General features: G+C 35.5%; 1 protein-coding gene across 5 annotated transcripts; it reads right to left on the bottom strand.

The window, feature by feature from the left end:
• Window positions 1-210: 210 nt before the first annotated feature.
• On the bottom strand, window positions 211-16,876 carry LOC126701650 (alpha-galactosidase-like). 5 transcript variants are annotated; one of them, XR_007647445.1, is made up of 16 exons: window positions 16,504-16,876; window positions 12,611-12,669; window positions 12,325-12,381; window positions 12,149-12,183; window positions 11,822-11,925; window positions 11,605-11,680; window positions 11,325-11,383; window positions 10,987-11,052; window positions 10,671-10,754; window positions 10,115-10,179; window positions 9,450-9,532; window positions 9,240-9,330; window positions 9,122-9,171; window positions 6,601-6,701; window positions 6,042-6,525; window positions 5,386-5,930 (listed from the first exon to the last, which is right to left on the bottom strand). XR_007647445.1 is itself a non-coding variant. In XM_050399941.1 (15 exons), exons 1-15 carry the CDS (start codon window positions 16,701-16,703, stop codon window positions 357-359), a joined length of 1,311 nt encoding a protein of 436 aa, XP_050255898.1. In that variant the 5' UTR covers window positions 16,704-16,875; the 3' UTR covers window positions 211-356. The 5 variants fall into 5 exon arrangements, 4 of the variants coding, with proteins under 4 accessions (XP_050255898.1, XP_050255899.1, XP_050255900.1 ...); XM_050399941.1 differs by lacking the exons at window positions 5,386-5,930; window positions 6,042-6,525; window positions 6,601-6,701 and adding exons at window positions 211-488; window positions 595-744 and having other exon boundaries at window positions 16,504-16,875; XM_050399942.1 differs by lacking the exons at window positions 5,386-5,930; window positions 6,042-6,525; window positions 6,601-6,701 and adding exons at window positions 211-488; window positions 604-744 and having other exon boundaries at window positions 16,504-16,872.
• Window positions 16,877-18,045: the final 1,169 nt, after the last annotated feature.

An 18,045-nucleotide genomic window follows, 5' to 3' on the forward strand; every position in this document is an offset into this window, starting at 1 on the left:
ATTGGTAGTTTCCACTTTATTGAGTGAAAATCGATATGGGTGTCTCTCATTTTTCTCATATATGCAATTTTTTGGATTATGGATCTTGGACTTTACAATGGTGAAGCAAAGTATTTCTTAGGAGGCTATTTGATCTGTTTTATGTTATATGTTTTGGCAAAATATGAGCAAAATAGCAGCCAGTAGGGCCTCCAAGAATGAAACAATGTGTTTTCCAAATTAATTTGTTATAATCTACTCCCATCCATTATTTTTATATTTAAATGATCAGTCTGTTAAGTGATTTAAACAAACCACCAGATATTACAAGTCATATCTATCTGATTGCCTTGAAATAGGTCGGACGAAGTCCATCTTTATTGAGGAGTTAAGACATACATTTTACAAGCATGGGACTCCAAATTGGCAGAGAGTTGTCCCTGAACTGATTTTTTCTTTTTCTTTTTTTCGAGTGAGAATTGTCCCTGTGCGGATGATTGTGTTGAATGCTGCACAAATCAAGGAAGCTCTAAATAACAGTATAGAAGAGTATAATATGCCTTCTCGCATTTTTGGAAAAAAATCAAATCAAATCAAATCCTAGTTACAACTTACAAATCTTACCGCCCATAAATCTCGTGCACTGACAACAGTTTCTGGTTTGAGGCCTATATCAGACCAATAAGCAGTAACCGTAGCCTTTGATAAACCTCTGTTCCACAGGATTATTGCTACCTTGTTATCACTGAGAGGACCAGCCCAAACCTACATACAAGTTTTATTTTTAAAAATTTTATGTAATTATATCTTATACTATAATTAGACGTTTAACTATGGATGAAGAATTGATTGACTCCATTTATGCAATGCAAATTCTAGCAGTAACAGTCGATTATTATTTGCTCAACCTTTTGTTTCATTTTTTTTTTTTAGTTGATGCCCATGATTTAGCCAGTTATACATGCACAAAATGTCACGTGTATAAACATGGATTCATATATGATAAATTTATATATATATACTTGATGGGGGTTTAAATTAAGTTTAGTTCGTCCATGACTAGATCGCATCCAGAACGTTTAATAAGGAAGGAAGCCCAACAAAAGCACCACAAACATGAACAGTGTCCATCCATGAATATCGTAATTGTCCAAATCATAATAGTCGTCCATGGCACAAGGGCATGGACGACCAAACAACACTTAGCCAATTTCAAAGGAGCTTTCTACAGGTTCTATGCAATTAGACCACGATCTGCCATTCAAAACGCAGGGAGGATTCCTCGAAATCCACTCCATTTTCTCCATTAACTCACACATCCCCCATGATGATAGTGGATCTGAACAAGTAGACTCACTCCCAACTCTCTATAAAATGATCAAGTCTCATTCAACCAAGCTAAGTTCTACTACTCACTAATTCACCATCCTTGTGTTTTAAAGAGAAAACTGACTTAACCATCAGAGAGTTCTTGGCCGGTTCACACCAGTCACTCTTGACAGTCTCTTTTTTCTCTTTAGGTCATCAAGCCACCACCGTAGCCTGGAGCATCAAGCCTACTGATTCTTGTGCATCATCAATTAGTGTTGTCTGTGGGGAGTAAGCAAAGTTTCTATGTGTTAACCACCTTGTTTTCCAAGACAAAAAAGGCTACATGGTTCAGACTAAATCGATGGCCACCACTCCAAAACACCAGGAGAGTGGAAATGTCTCCAGTCATCCAAATTGTGCACCAATACCACCACTGCTGTCTGTCCAACAATAGCTACAGTCCATAGCAGCTGCAATGGCAGACTTGATGTAACAAAACCAGGAGTTAACTAGAGAAGTCAACAGACAACGTCGACAGCGACGCGGCGAGGAGCACGGGCAAAATTCAGAAAACAGAGGGGCGAAGAACAGTGTTAAAGGAGGAGATCAGTCCAGAGGTACCATCACTCGGATGGTGCCACACTTGGAGAGAGAAATGGACCAGATGAAGAAAGCCATGGAGGAGATGAAGGACTCCATAAGGAGAGCAAACCATGTGGATGATCTCATCCATAGAACTGACTCTCCCTTCACCATGTCCATCACAGTCATCCTTTACCCCCCAAGTTCAAAATGCCTACCTTGGACTCATATGATGGAACGCGAGACCCTTACGATCATATCGCCACGTTCAAGATGACCATGCATCTGCAAGGCATACCAGATGTAATCATGTGCAGAGTCTTTCCTATCAAGTTGATAGGCCCAGCCAGGGTGTGGTTTGGTAAACTACCACCAAACACCATAACTTCATTCCAAGAGTTAAGTAAGTTGTTCGTCAACAACTTCGTCGAAGGCCAAAGGCATAAGCGTTCCTCATCTAGTTTACTAAACATAGAGCAAGGAGAAAACGAGAGTCTTCGGACTTTCATCAGTCGTTTTAACTGGGAAGCCCTGTTGGTAGACAAGATGGACGATAAGATCCTCTTAGCAACCTTCTACAATGGAGTTACTTCGGATTTGTTCATCCACAAGTTGTATGACCAAGAGTCAGACGATAGCCAAATTGATACACTTAGCCTAAAGTTTCATAAATGTTAAGGATGTGATTATTGCCAAGAAAAAAAAAAAGGCTGAACGAGTGGAAGCTGGATATGTACACCATCCAGAGCAAGGCCCTTGTCCAAAGAAGGCGAAGACAGGGGAGAAAAGAGATCGAGACGACAGGAAAGCAGGATTATCCTCAGGATGATATTCCAACTACACTCCCTTGAATACCCCACTTGACCAAGTGTTGATGCAAATCAAAGATGACTTGTCCTTGAAATGGCCAGAGAAGATGAAAGGAGATCCTAGAAAACGAAACAAAAACAAGTACTGTTGCTTCCACCGAGATCATGGACATGAAACGGACAAGTGTTATGATTTGAAGCAGCAAATTGAAGTTCTCATTAAGCAAGGAAAATTGAAGAATTTCCTTGGACAAGACCACAAAGACAAAAGGCAACCATTGAAAGGCAAAGCGGAAGAGTCAATGTGTCAGCCACTAGGAGAAATAAGGGTTATTGTAAGGGGAATGTCAACCGGGAGCTCGTCCAAAACCAAGAAGACTTACTTGCAGGTAGTTTAGAATGTTCAACTCACTGACCTCCCACCAAGGATGTCCAAAGTAGACGAGCCTACTATTACTTTCACGAACGAAGATGCAAGAAGACTGCATCATCCTTATGAAGATGCAATTGTTATCACTTTGACGATTGCAAATTACACAACAAGAAAAGTGTTAGTAGATAATGGGAGTTCAGTGAATATCCTCTACTATCCAGCCTTCCAGCAAATGAGAATTAATAAGGAATTACTTTGTCCAGTGAATATGCCTTTGATTGGGTTTGGAGGAATTGAGGTTCTACCAGTAGGCACTATCTCCTTACCAATCGTTGTCAACTCTTACCCACGACAAATCAATAAGGAAGTAAACTTCCTTGTTGTGGATTGTTCATCTTCATATAATGTCATTATAAGACGACCGACTCAATAGCCGGACACCAATTGTTGAGTTTCATGGACGCATTCTCGGGGTATAATCAGATCAAGATGGACGAGGCAAACCAGGAGAAAACATCCTTCATCACAAGTCAAGGTTTGTTCTGTTACAAAGTAATGTTTTTTTTGTTTTGTTACAAAGTAATGCCTTCTGATCTGAAAAATGCAGGAGCCACTTATCAGAGGCTAGTCAACCATATGTTTCGTCCACAAATTGGGCAAAATGTTGAAGTGTACATGGACGACATGCTGGTCAAAAGCGCAAAGGAAACGTAGCACTTGGACGACCTCCAAGAGACTTTTAACATGCTTAGATGATACAACATGAAGTTGAATCCGAGCAAATATGCCTTCAAAGTTTCATTAGGAAAGTTCTTTGGTTTTATGGTTTCACAGAGGGGAATTGAAGCGAATCCTAACAAAATCCAAGCGATACTAAGCATGGAGCCCCCAAAGAATGTCAAAGAAGTCCAAAGCCTTACTGGACAAGTAGCAGCTCTCAACAGGTTCGTTTCAAAAGCTACTGATAAGTGTATCATTTTTCAGAGTGTTAAGGAAAGCATTTGAATGGACGGACGAGTGTTAACAGACATTTGAAGACCTTAAGGCGTATCTCACTTCAACTACGTTGTTGAGCCTGTCCAAACCAGGTGAAGAGTTATATCTGTACCTAGCGATGTCCCCTTATGCAGTGAGCTCAGCCTTAATTAGGGAAGAAGAAAAGGTGAAGAAGCCCATCTACTACACCAGCAAGGCCTTAAGAGGAGCTGAAGGACGACACCCGCCAATAGAAAAGTTAGCCTTCTCATTGGTAACAATAGTAAGAAAACTCACTTCAACTCCGTTGTTGAGCCCGTCCAAACCAGGTGAAGAGTTATATCTGTACCTAGTGGTGTCCCCTCATACAGTGAGCTCAGCCTTAATTAGGGAAGAAGGAAAGGTGTAGAAGCCCATCTACTACACCAGCAAGGCCTTAAGAGGGGCTAAAGGATGATACCCGCCAACAGAAAAGTTAGCTTTTTCATTGGTAACAGCAGCAAGAAAACTCAGGCCTTATTTCCAAGCTCACATCATCAACGTCTCGATAGATCATTTGCTCAAGAAGGCTATGAATAAGCTGGAAGCAACTATACGACTGATCTAGTAGGCAATAAAACTCAGTGAGTTTGACGTAAGATATCACCCTAGAGAAGCAATAAAAGTACTCGTAGACTTTATCGCAAAATTCAGTCCTGCCCATGATTAGCAGAGTCCATGATTAGCAGAGTAAAGACCATGGGGCAAAACAATGGATTGTCCACGTGGATGATTCGTCTACTCAGTATGTGGGAGGAGTTGGTATAATCTTGCAATCACCCAAAGGAGATCGTCTAGAGTATGTAATACGTCTACAATTCCAGACGACTAACAACGAATCTGAGTATGAAGCCCTCCTCAAAGGTTTAGAGTTAGCTAAGTCGCTTGGAGTGAAGTCCTAATAGGGAGACTCGCAGTTGATATAGACATTCCAGAGGTACATCATATAGATTGAGAAGCCAACTGGACCACTCCCATCATGTCTTATCTCAAGTGAAGTCCCAATAATGGACGAGCAAACACTTAACCATTTCAAAGTCCCTAAATAAGTGAAGTCCAAACCACGGACAAATGAATACTTGAACAATAAAGCTAGCAACAAAAGGGATAAAAACAAACAAAGATAGATGAGATTTGTATTTAAAAATAAAAAGGGTAGATGACCACCATCCAAAAACCCTTAAAGTAATAAGCCCAAAAAGGAAAGTGTATAAAACTTCCGTCCTTAAACATGGACGAAGTAAATGTACTTGGAGAAATTTAAAATGGTCCAGAACAATGGACCCCCCCCCCCCCCCCCAAAAAAAAAAAAAAGAGAAAAGAAAATGATGATGACGAAAATAAATTTTTGCTTACAAATTAAACTACTAGGATAAACCACTAAGGGCAACACCCCCAGACTTTCAGTCGTCCTTCATGGGATGAGGGGTAAAGGCATCGTCTTCAATATTTACATCCTCTGAGCTAGTCTGGGGCAAGGAACTCTTAGCTATAGTGAAGAGCTTGATGGAATCAAAATCCACCCCAGGAAAAGCTTCGACGGCATCTATACAGAAGTCCTCGAAGCTCGCAGCGTATTTCTTGTCCAGGAGGTCAGTAAACTAACTGATGTCTTGAATTCCTTGATGACCTCGTCTTTAGATTTACTCAGAGAGGACCTGAGCTCGTCATTCTGCTTCTAAAGATGGTCCAGACAAGTATCCTTCTCGACAATGTCCACCTTCAACTCCTCAGCAAGGTTCTTCAACTCTTTCACCTCATCCGCCAACTTCCTCCTCTCCCCAACCTTACGACTTGACTCCTCCATGTCCCTTATCTTCGTCTTCATCCTGATCCTCTCTTTATCCAAATACACGACTTGCCTGGACGCCGCCATGAACTTAGTCATAACGTGCAGTATATGCAAAATATGTATCGTCAAAAGGTTACTTGAAGATGAAGTACATGACTTAATATGGACGAAGAAAAGTTACCTTGAAGAGATCATGGATTGTGGAATGCTCGAATTCCTTGATGGACATATCGTAGCATATGGAGACGTCCTCATTTCTCACCACTTGCTTGAAACTATTCCAAGCTAGGTTCTCACTCCTTAGAAGAGTCAAGGGACCGTCGTCAAAAAGAAGGGCTTTAAGAGAAGGGTTAGACGGTTTTGCATCAAGACGAGTGAGGGAAGCATCGATCTTGGGGACCATAGATTTAGCAGTAGGAACGGCAGGGTTAAGAACCACGATAAGAGTGGTGGACGGCATTGAAGAATCAACCTTCTGCTTCTTATTACCTTGACGGCTAGAAAGGTTACCTATGTCCAGTTTCTTAGACACAGTCTTCCTTTTTTCCAACGAGGCTGGAAGGATGAGCTTCAATGTGGCCAGCAGGTGGACGAGTCTAGATAGGGACCCTGTCCCTAAATTGGACAACCTCATCACCAGCAGCAAGACATTTCCCCTTATTTTCCTTCATAGTTCATCAGAGTCTAGACGAACTAAATGAGTAGGAACAAGCAAAATTGTAAGAAAATAAATAACTTACATTGACGAGTAGTAAGCTTGTGGGCTAATGCTTCTTCTGTAGGTTCAAGTCCAAGCCCCCAAGTTGCTAGACGGCGAAGCGTCACTAAGGAATAGAAGGTCCTGTCAACAAAGGAATGCATTTGTTGGACGCGGTTTAGGAAGAAGTTGGTCAGGGAAGGTCGTCTTACAACTGAAAAATAAAGAAAAAAAATGAAGTTAGACAAGTATGATAGAATAAGTAAGATGAGCTAAAAAAGGTAACATACCCTTGGAACGCAGATGACCCATCTCACCGGTGTAAGGAGGAAATAGGTCCATGCCTACCTCAAAAGGGCTCCCTGCCCAATACCCAGAGACGAAGAAGAACATCGTCTTCCACCTCTTATCAAACGAGGGAAGGGACCTTATTAACCTACAACTAGAACCCCTAGCTAAAAACTAGTAGAAACCTAAAGATTTGCTTATTTCAAAGGGTTTATAACAATATAAGAACTCATCCACAGTAAGAGGACGGTTCCCATCAAAAACCTCTCTCCATAGCACTTGCATGGACACAATGATCCTCCATGCATCGAGGTTGAGTTGGTTTAGTCCTATACCTAACCTATGGAGAAGCTCCCTAGCAAAAGCATTCAGAGGCAACCTAAGACCCCCTAACAAGTAAGCCTTATATATGACAACCCCTGAATTCGAGGTACAACACCATTCACCAGGAGTGGCAAGATGAGGATTAACCTCGTCCGAGATTTGGTATTTATCCCTAAGTGCATAAAGCCTTTTCTCATCTATTTTTGAAGGAATGTCCATGGTGCAGCAATACAAAATGTCCTCCTCCTCACTAGAGGAAGGGAAGGATGGTTGGGCACTGGTGGACAGACCAACGAATGACCTAGATGCTGCCCTCTGCCTCAACTCCTCCTGAAGAACCTTTAAGGGAACTCCAAGGACTCCAGACGAGTACTGCTCATCCATAGAGTCACTACCACTACTATTACTCTCGCTACTGCTATCACTACTATTGCTCTCATCCTGGTACTTGTCTATCTCTCTCTCATCCCTATCACTAGACAAAGACACTACTATCTCAGCCATTTTGTAAAGAATTCTAAAGAAAACCTACAAACGAAGAAAAGAGGATACCTGGTTCTAAATGAAGAGGACTAAGGATGGAAGAAAACTTCTAGACGAGGAGCGAAGGACGATTGATGTCAGAGAAGAAAATATGAGAAATGTGAGAGGGTAGGAAAGGTATTCCCCTATTTATAGGCAACACGGTGGGACACTAAAATGACGCAAGCAAACCAGAATATGCCACGTGGCAATTTTTTGAAGAACGAAACAACGCAACCTGTGGACTGTTAGGATTACGCCACGTGTCAACATCCAAGACGTCTGATCCCAAATCACCCTGACATGCCACTTGGAAAATCCTTTCAACCAATAAAAAAATCGCCACGTGTCAAGGTAACAGTGATATGGATGACATAAGGACAAGGGGGAACTGATGGGGGTTCAAATTAAGTTTAGTTCATCCACGGTAGTCGTCCATGACCAGATCGCGTCCAGAACGTTTTATAAGGAAGGAAGCCCAACAGAAGCACCACAAACATGAACCAGGTCCATCCATGAATATCATGATCGTCCAAATCAGGATGGTCGTCCATGGCACAAGGGCATGGACGATGAAACAACACTTAGCCAATTTCAAAGGAGCTTTCTACAGGTTCTATGCAATCAGACCACGATCTGCCATTCTAGAATGTGGGGAGGATTCCTCGAAATCCGCTCCATTTTCTCCATTAACTCCACACATCCCCTATGATGATAATGGATCCGAACAAGTTTCCTAACTCTCTATAAAAGGATCAAGTCTTATTGAACCAAGGTAAGTTCTACTACTCACTAATTCACCATCCTTATGTTCTAAAGAGAAAACTGACTTAACCATCGTATTGTCCTTGACTAGTTCACACCGGTCACTCTTGACAGTCTCTTTTTTCTCTTCAGGTCATCAAGCCACTGCTGTAGCCCGGAGCATCCAATCTACTGATTCTTGTGCATCATCAATACTAATAGCCAAAATTTAGAGAAAATCCAATTAGATTTTAATTGGATTCTCAATTTTGCGCCACGTGTCCCATTTAATTTTTAATTTTATGCCAAGTGAATTTTTGAATGTAAAAATTGAAGAGTCCAAATACAATTAGATTCTAAATTAGATTTGAATTGTAGTCCAATTTTCCACCATGTGTCCATCTAAGTTTTTAATTTTTGTGATAAGTGAATTATTAGGTGCAAAAATCGAAAGTCTAAAACCAATTAAATTCTAAATCATATATATATATATATATATAATGAGAAACCATTACATATTTTAGAAATGTATAATTTTATAAAAGTATAAGTTAATTCCATGTATAATTTGAACCTCTTCTAAAAAAATATAATTTGAACTATATAATTAATGTAATTATTTTTAATTGTATCTGAGCATGTGCACAGGGCTACATACTAATGAAAATAATATGATAAAAGCTCACCTCTAAATCTCCATCCTTCTTAACCTTTTTCCCTTGAACTCCAAGTTTATCTGTCCAAATATAGCATCGTAAGTAATTTCAGATTTATTTGGGAAGATAAGCAATGTTTCTGATGTACCTTGATTAACTGCAATAACTTCCTTGTTGCTTAGTAATTCAAATGTCATATTGTCCATTGATCGAATATCGCATCCAATCAATAAAGGAGCCTATAAACATGAACAAAACACTGGTTTGATCAACTGCATATTTTAAAAACTGACATTCTAATTTAAAATGTGGTATATGAATGATTTCAAAAAAAATTTAGTAATATTTGCCAGACTACCTTAGCTAACGCCCATATACTGAAATGTGCACGGTACTCCTCTGTTGTCATTCCTCCATTTCCAACTTCAAGCATATCAGGATCTGAAACCAATTAGTTAGTTGGAAAACTGACTTACCATTTATTATTCAAAAACTGACACTATCATAAGTTACTTTTACATTTTGAAGCCAAGGGGCTACGTGGTACGACCTCGATCACTTGAAAATGGAGGGCTTACACAACTCATAATTTCTTATTTATCATAAGAGAAACAAACAATCCTCTGAATTATTTCTTATTACTCGAATAATAGAGGATTCATGTCAAAATTTTGGGTAATGCATATGGAAATGATAGAGAACAAAATCAATGACTGTAATTATGATAACGTCTAGAATGACATATGCTTGCGTGCCCTTTTTCCTTCCATAGCTGACAACACACACACACATATAAAAGTAATATTACACTATTCAATATTTTTTATTGGATTCAAATTTTGACTAATCCACTGTTGGATTACATAATCTTCAAATATTTTTTATACTTACAAAATTTTAAGACAATCAAAGATCAATAACTATGTCATCAATCAAATATATAAAGTTCAAGTTTTTATTGTTTAAAATTATACATAAAAAATGGGTTTATAGATTAAATAGTAAATAAATAAAGTTTAGTACCATTCCATCCTCCTGGTCCAGCATAAGATGCCCATTTGTCGTTTTGATCTGCACGAGATATCATGCTAAAAAACACATGTAAAAATACTTCTCTTAGATTGAATCATGAGAATATATAACAAGGAACTTATTTCATTATTTTCAAATTTTGTGGCAAAATTAAAAATTGAAGCTGAAATTGTACCATAGCTACAAGCATATTTGGATGAGTTTATTTTAGCTTATTTAACTTACATTTCAATTTTAATAGTTTCACTTTTTTTGGGAAGCACATACAGTACCATGTTTATTTAGTATTTACCATATCTTATGATAGCATTGGAAATACTAGAACTTGAGTTGATGCTATGTTTACCATTTGAAATGTTCTTATATTGTAGAATGAATACACTCAATTAAAATTGAAATAGAGGAAAACCTATTTTGTGTAAATGTTTTATATTAAAAAATAAAACACTAGTAACAAATCTATTGAATCAAAGTTATATCTTAAACTATGATATTGACTAACATTTGGCTTGCAAAAATTATATGAAGTGGCACTTTCTTATCTTACCTCTCCCAGCTATCCTGAATATCTCCTGTCGTTCTCCAACTATTTCCGATCCTTGCAGCCCAAGTCGCAGGGTCTTCTTGTCCCCTGAAGTTGGCAACAAATTTAATAAATACAAAAATAAAAAAGTGTCACCGTCGACTACACATTAATATTCACTGCAATATATATTCAACCCAAAAAAAAAAAAAAAGTTTTCTACCAATTACAAAACCATGATCTGTTGTATGTTCTGCAAAACAATGTTATGGAAATCATGTAATGTTATATAAATAGCAAAAATTGCTTGATGTAATGTAAACATCACTATGTAACTCACCATTCACATAGAGAGAAGAAGATGGGTCTTCCAGAATTCAATAAAGCTTTGCTCATTTTTGGGTACCTATTACACATTATAAGCAAGTATGATTAAAGCTATAAAGATTATGCAAAGGAAGAATGGGACTTTCCTAAAACTGTAATGCTTTACAAATGTTTAGTCCATACTAATACTATAATGTTATTCTTGCAAAAGAATTTAGTTTTATAGATTGTTGGATTCCTAACCATGGGCCCCTAGTTCTTGTTCAAATCATATAAATTCGAATTTCATAATATGAAAGTCTACAAAATATTCAAAATAACAACAGAAGCTTGTGTATTTTGAAGCAATACCTTTCCTTTGGGCTTGTGCCATCATTATAACAGTTATCATACTTCAAGTAGTCAACCCTCTGTGTATAGGATAAATTCTGAATTAGCCTAATGAAATTGTTTGTAGAAGTTAATTTTTTTTAATAAATAATTTGATAGTTGGAAAATGGAGATTTAAACACTAACGTCTCCGTTGGAAACACCAAAAAGTCGCAATTAGAAGACCCAAAGCTAAAAGCTAAATGTTAATAACTAGGGCAATACTTAAGAATCAGTACTTTTAAAAAGGAATTAATCTTACCCAGGAAGCAAAAGTATTTGCATCTTGTTCCTCATAACCTAGTGATCCGGGCATTTGTCTACTGCATGTCTCATTTCTACACATGTATGTATATATATTGATAAACACTGGCTGATAATATATAGATTGTGGAGATGAACGAAATTTTTGGTACTTAAAATTATTATACAGTACTACATTGTTAATAAAATAAAAAATTGATTCACGAAATCATTACCCAGCATCAGAATAGATCCCAAGTTTCAACCCTTTACTATGGACATAATCTGCTAATGCCTTTATTCCAGAGGGAAACGTTGAAGCCTTAGGTACCAAATTTCCCTGCCAGAATTAATATTTTGTTAAAAAAGATTGACAGAACTTATGAAATGTTATTTAACTACTTAGAACTAATAAATTATTGAAGCTTAAAATTTTTACTCTCGAAGTTTTTTGTACTTTGATAGAAGTACAATTAATTATACCAATAAAATAGAATGTGACCCTTTAAGGACAAATAAACTAATAATTTAAAGGAAAAAGGGTAACGGTGAAGCACATATACCTTAGAGTCTCTATTGAGTTGAGCCCAGCAATCATCTAAAAAATGTTTAAAACACAAACCCCCCACCCCCCCAAAAAAAAAAAAAAAAAATAGAGGGAAGAAACGATTAGCTAATTCTGAAACGATAATTTTAATTTAATTATAATAACTACTCAACGCAGCTGCTTATTAATTACCTAGATTTATATACTTATATCCCAGTGCTGCAAGTCCGGTTGACACCATTGCATCCGCTGTAATAATGGAATAAAACATATAATACATGTTCAATTTTTTTTAATTATAAAAAAACCTATTCAAAAAAAAAAAATTTCCAAAAATTTTGATAGTTATAACGGGATAGGAAATTCGAATCATAAACATCTCTGTTGAGTTGCATTGAGCTACAACTCTTGTGAATACATATTCGAATTTAGTTCCTTTGTAGTTCGTACAAATGTTTATGATAGACAATGTGATTACCTGTTTCCCTGATCAATTCCTCTTGGATGTGGCAGGCAAAGTGATTCCAACTATTCCATCTGATCACAACTCAATATTGTAGTCAAGTTTAAGATCAAACTTACAATTTGATTACAAATATAAATATGAACGACAGAAGTTGCATTTTTTCCACGATTCTTATTTAACATGAACAAGAAAAGAATTTCACACAAAGAGCTATACTAGATTGATCACATTGCGTTTTCAAAAAAAATAAAATAAAATAAAAATAAAAATAAAAAAAAGAAAGAAAAAAGAAGAAGAAGAAGAAGAAGAAGAAGAAAAAGAAGAAGATTGATCACATTGCCAAGTATAAATCAATATAAGAAGGTTACGCACTTGTCAAGAGCCTTGTAACTCAATTGGCACCTTCCAATCTCAAGTAGCATAGTAATGTATATATTTCTAACTATCTCAACAAAAACAGAAACAAAAACAAAACAAGACAAGACAAAGAAAAAATGTTAAGCTCTCTGTTTTGAGCTCACTATTGACACTACTTTTATTATAAATCATAATAGACTATATCAACAATTAAAATTAAAATGTCATGCTTTTATGCTTACTGCTTTTCGTATGCTCTAGTATGAATTTGTGTGAATTCCAAAAAAAATAAAATAAAAAACAATAAATCTTATTCTATCTATAAAATAAAATAAAATCCGAAGAAATAAATTCTAGGGATCAAAAAAATTAATTTACTTATTTACTTTTGCTAACTGAGTTGATCATTACGAACAAGTTGTAATTGTTGTAACATCTTTATCATATGAGCCCACTATTAACATCAATTTTATTATAATGAATTACAAAATGTAGCTTATCAATTTTGAAAACAAAATTATGAAATTCGTTGTGTTATTGGACTTATGGTAAGAATGAGTTTCGAAATTTGGGTTTACTTCCCTCTAGTGCAGTGGAGGAGACATTGACAAAATATCTGTCCTAAAATGACTATAGCTTAAACCTAGTACAGAGTGTACAAGAGCAATGAATAAAAGCCTTTAAGCTCTTTAAGAATAATAAATAAATAAAAATTAAAAAAAAAAAAAAAAAAGGTGAAGAAAAAATAGTTATAGATCAATTATATATCACTACTATAAAAAGAGAGTAGTTTAAAAATCTTATGTATGGGACGTACAGCGTTTAGACTCAGAACATCGATCTTGCCCTCTAATAATTATTATATGTTGGTGTTTCCTAAATAAATTAAAAACACTAGAGATGATGACGTGGATGGCACTGGTACACCAGAAGAGAAGGGATCCTTATTTTCTTTTAGAAGAAGTAAAAGAAAATTAAGGCCAAAGTTGATCAACTGGCAATCTCCTTGTGACTTTGATTGTGAGATAACACTCGTGACATTTTTCTTTTCTTTTCTTTTTTATGAAAAAAAAAAAGAAAAAGAAAGTTATATCACATGTGTGACTTTTTTTTTTAAGAAACAAACATTTAAACATACACACCTAATTACACTCTCTCACTAAGTTCAAACACATTACTTATATCATATGCATGACTTGTTAGACATTTTAACCTCATATCACTTGCATGACTAAAAGCAAGTTTGGTACATGTCTTATTCCCATTTATTAATAAGATTAAATCCTTTCTTTCCTGTATTGGAAATTCACATTTTGTCCGAAATTATTATCCACATTTTTTTCATATTATATACGGCAGAAAAAATAAATGGATCACAGAAAATTATTAAAAGAAAATTAAAAATATTTCTTTAATTTTCAGAAAATGATACATGTCTTAATATTCCTTTTACTTTCTAAACCTTATCTACTATTTTGTATTGCCACGTTAACTAACCCCACCAATATAACAACTATCATTATTGTCATCATTATCAGCGCACCATTGTCACCACTTTATGTACCACTACCACCACTACAACTACAGTCTCATCACCTCTTCTACTAACATGAAAATTTGATGATTTTTGGTTTAAGTTATATTGGAAAAAAGTTTTCTAAATCATTTTCCAAGCAACAATCACATGAAAAAGAAAATTAAAAATCGTTTTCTGTAAGTAAATATTTTCCACCAACACGCATTAAACGTGGAAAATTTGCGATTTTTTTCAATATGAAAAAGCGAACATTTTGTCACTTGACGGTAGGCATTGGGGCCTGGCCTAAAAATGTCTAACCTGAATTGCAATTAAATCTTAAATATCTCTTTTAAAAGTACTAAAAATCTCAACTAGTTGAATTATATATAAATATATATATATATATATATTTTTTTTTAACAAATCTGTCACATGTTAGCTCTTAAAAAGAGTGAAAATTTGTTTCTATAAAAAGAAAAAGTGAACAATAAAAAGGACTTGGTATTTACTGTTCTAATAAAGATAGTCGTCACTGAAAGAGATATTAACTACTCTAAATGAAACCACCGCACATTTTTGATGTGATGGTCACTCCACAAGTATAAGTATTTATGGGGTGTGAGGGGGCAAGAGCCGGGGTTCAAGTCTCCAGGGAGCTTCACACACATATACACTTAAATTAGGCTAAGGTAGAATTCTATCTTGTAAAAAAAAAAAAAAACTACTCTAAATGAAGATAATTCTCACTAAGAGAGATGAGATCCTAGGCTTCAACACAAGACTTTACGAATGCCGACAAGTAATATGAGCATCCCCAACACATTATTGGATTCATCATGACCAAAAAAAAAATCATAGAGCTATATATGTTAGACTAGATACGTGACAACTAGATCCCTTATCTTTAAATTCATATTATATTTGACCCCTCTTCAAACTTGAACCTCATATTTTTAATTTATTAATAATAAATATTTTATGTATTTGATATATAGATATATATTGTGTGGGCTTCATCATCCACATATGTTTAAGATCGGATGGAGGAGATAGCTCCCAATTTAGGGCCATCAGAACTATAAACCCAATCGTATGGCTCTTAAAGGACCACATAATTAATTTCACTAGTTATAGAATGCCTGCTTTTTATCTTTATTTTAATGTATTTATTTATGATATCTCTTCTTCTTAATGGAATACCTAATTTGATAGCAACGTGGATAGATAGAGTTGTCAAAGTTATATTGAAAGTGGTTGAGGTAATGTACCCAATCCCAATCATATTTCCGAGATTCTTGAACCCCATATGGTCCAGGATCCTCGAGTCAATGGATGACATAAACGAGATACTAATACCAATAAATTTCATTTTATTCAATTATCATGGGAAATTTTAGAATTTTTCACATAACCCAAACTCTAAAACATGACAAAATTAATAAAAAAATCCATTGATCATTTACTCAATTATATATCAAATTTTATTTGATTAAATCGAACCATTTATATTTTGTATAATGATTGTATATACCATCCCTCTCAATAACCTCTCTCTAAAAAACCATTTTTTTAAAAGACAAATTAGGATTTTAACTTATAAGTTAAAACACTAATCAACATTTAAGTATGAATGATGAGAATTTTATTATGGAGTTAAACGAAAATATATTCAGTTCAGAAGACTCTAATCAAGTAGATGCGGATGGATCACATGGTCCTTTTTTAATAATCGGATCTAAATAAACTAGTTGGCTCATCGTGAGCCATGCATGCACTAGACTCTAGACATAAAAACATAATTAGGATCATTAATTTTAAAGATAATTTTTCAACTAATTAATTAAGTTTTTGATCATTCCTAACCAAATTAAAGAGGAAGGGATAAGAAAGACCGAACATTTTTGGTACTGCGCATTTGATCATACAATTACTTAAAAAGAAAACAACACGCGCGCGCATGAATGTGATTAATTTAATCACCAAAAGCAGGATTGTTAACATAGAAAAAAGAAAGAAAGGGAGGGCTTACCCCATAGGTGGTGTTGGAGCAAGTTCATTTGCCAGAAGACTTCTCGGCATCGGCGACGGGATCTCCTCCATCTGACGAGCAGCAGCAACACCACAAGTACTGGTATTCGATAGCACAAGGATGCATATAGCAAAGCCCACAGCCACAGCTGATGATGACCAGCCTCCGCGTAATAATAAAGATATATGATAAGCAGCCATACCCAAAGATGAAATACAAAAGGAACAAAGAAAAAGAGAGAGATTAATTGGCAGTGATTAAGATCGAAGAGCTTAATTATGAATTGGATTCATAACAAGAAGTATTTATTTAAAGAAGGAATATTAGATTTGTCCCACCCACACAGCTCAGCTGGACAACGGCTTTCTCAAAGTCATTTGTTGTTTTTATTAATTAGTTTCTGTCGGATAATATATATATATATATATATATTAATATATTATTAGTTGGGAGATTTAAAATTTAATATATAAATGCCTCATCTGATTCTGTGTGTCACATATTTCCATATATATGAACTTAAAGAAGTTTGTAGGTTTTTTTTTGTTTTTTTTTTTATTTTTTTATTTAATGGTTTCATTAGGAGTCTGTTTGGTTGAAAAAGTGGAAAAGTAGGAAGATGGAAAATTGTGAAAGGATGAAAAAGTGAGGAGATAGAAAATATTTAGTTTTCCCTCTTGTGTGTTTGGTTGGAGGGGTGGAAAAGTGGGAGGGTGGAAAACTCTTTTATTTGGTTGGAGAGAAAAAAGAAATGATGGAAAATGTATTTTATATAAATTAACTATTATACCCTTGTTACATAATATGTAAGAAACAGATTTATTTGTACTCATTAAATAATATAAATTTACCACATCATACATATAAATTTATATATTTTTTTATTATAATGTAAAAATTACAATAGTATACATATAAATTTAATTGGGCAAAAGATTTTGTAACCAGCAAAAACTTGGTTAGCCAAAAAAAAAAAAAAAAAAAGGGAGAGAAGAGAACTTGGACGTTGCTATGCTATGAGAAGGTAAAATGATAAGGATGAGAAAAGGCAAAAGTCATCCGGTCATGAATAAAGTGAGGGGTGAGTGAGAGGGTATTTATATAAAATGTATTTCACAGCACTTTTCTCTCTCCATTTTCCTTCCAATTTGGAAGGATAAAAAAAGTGGATGCAGGAGGGAAAACTTTCTCCCTTGTTTTTTGTCTCTCCTATTTTATTTCCTCATCCAAACACTGGAAAACAACATTTTCCACCCTATTTTTCTCTCCGTCTTTTCCATCAAGTAGAAGTCATTGTTTTATTTTATTTTATTAATGAACATTAGAGTCATAGTGGAGTAGTGATGAAAAGGATTTCAATTCTTGGCGTATGATTTTGTCGCTATCTCTAGGCCATGTTCTATTGCAAATGTTATCATTCATTGTCCTCATCGATCTACTACTATATGGCAAATGTTTTCTCTTTAACTCATTATCTTTTCTATTTCAATACACTTCTTTATTTGTCCTCCTTGGAATTACTTGATTGTGGTGTTAGTGTTG

The sequence above is a fragment of the Quercus robur genome, chromosome 10 (genome assembly GCF_932294415.1).
Source record: "Quercus robur chromosome 10, dhQueRobu3.1, whole genome shotgun sequence".
NCBI lineage: Eukaryota > Viridiplantae > Streptophyta > Magnoliopsida > Fagales > Fagaceae > Quercus > Quercus robur.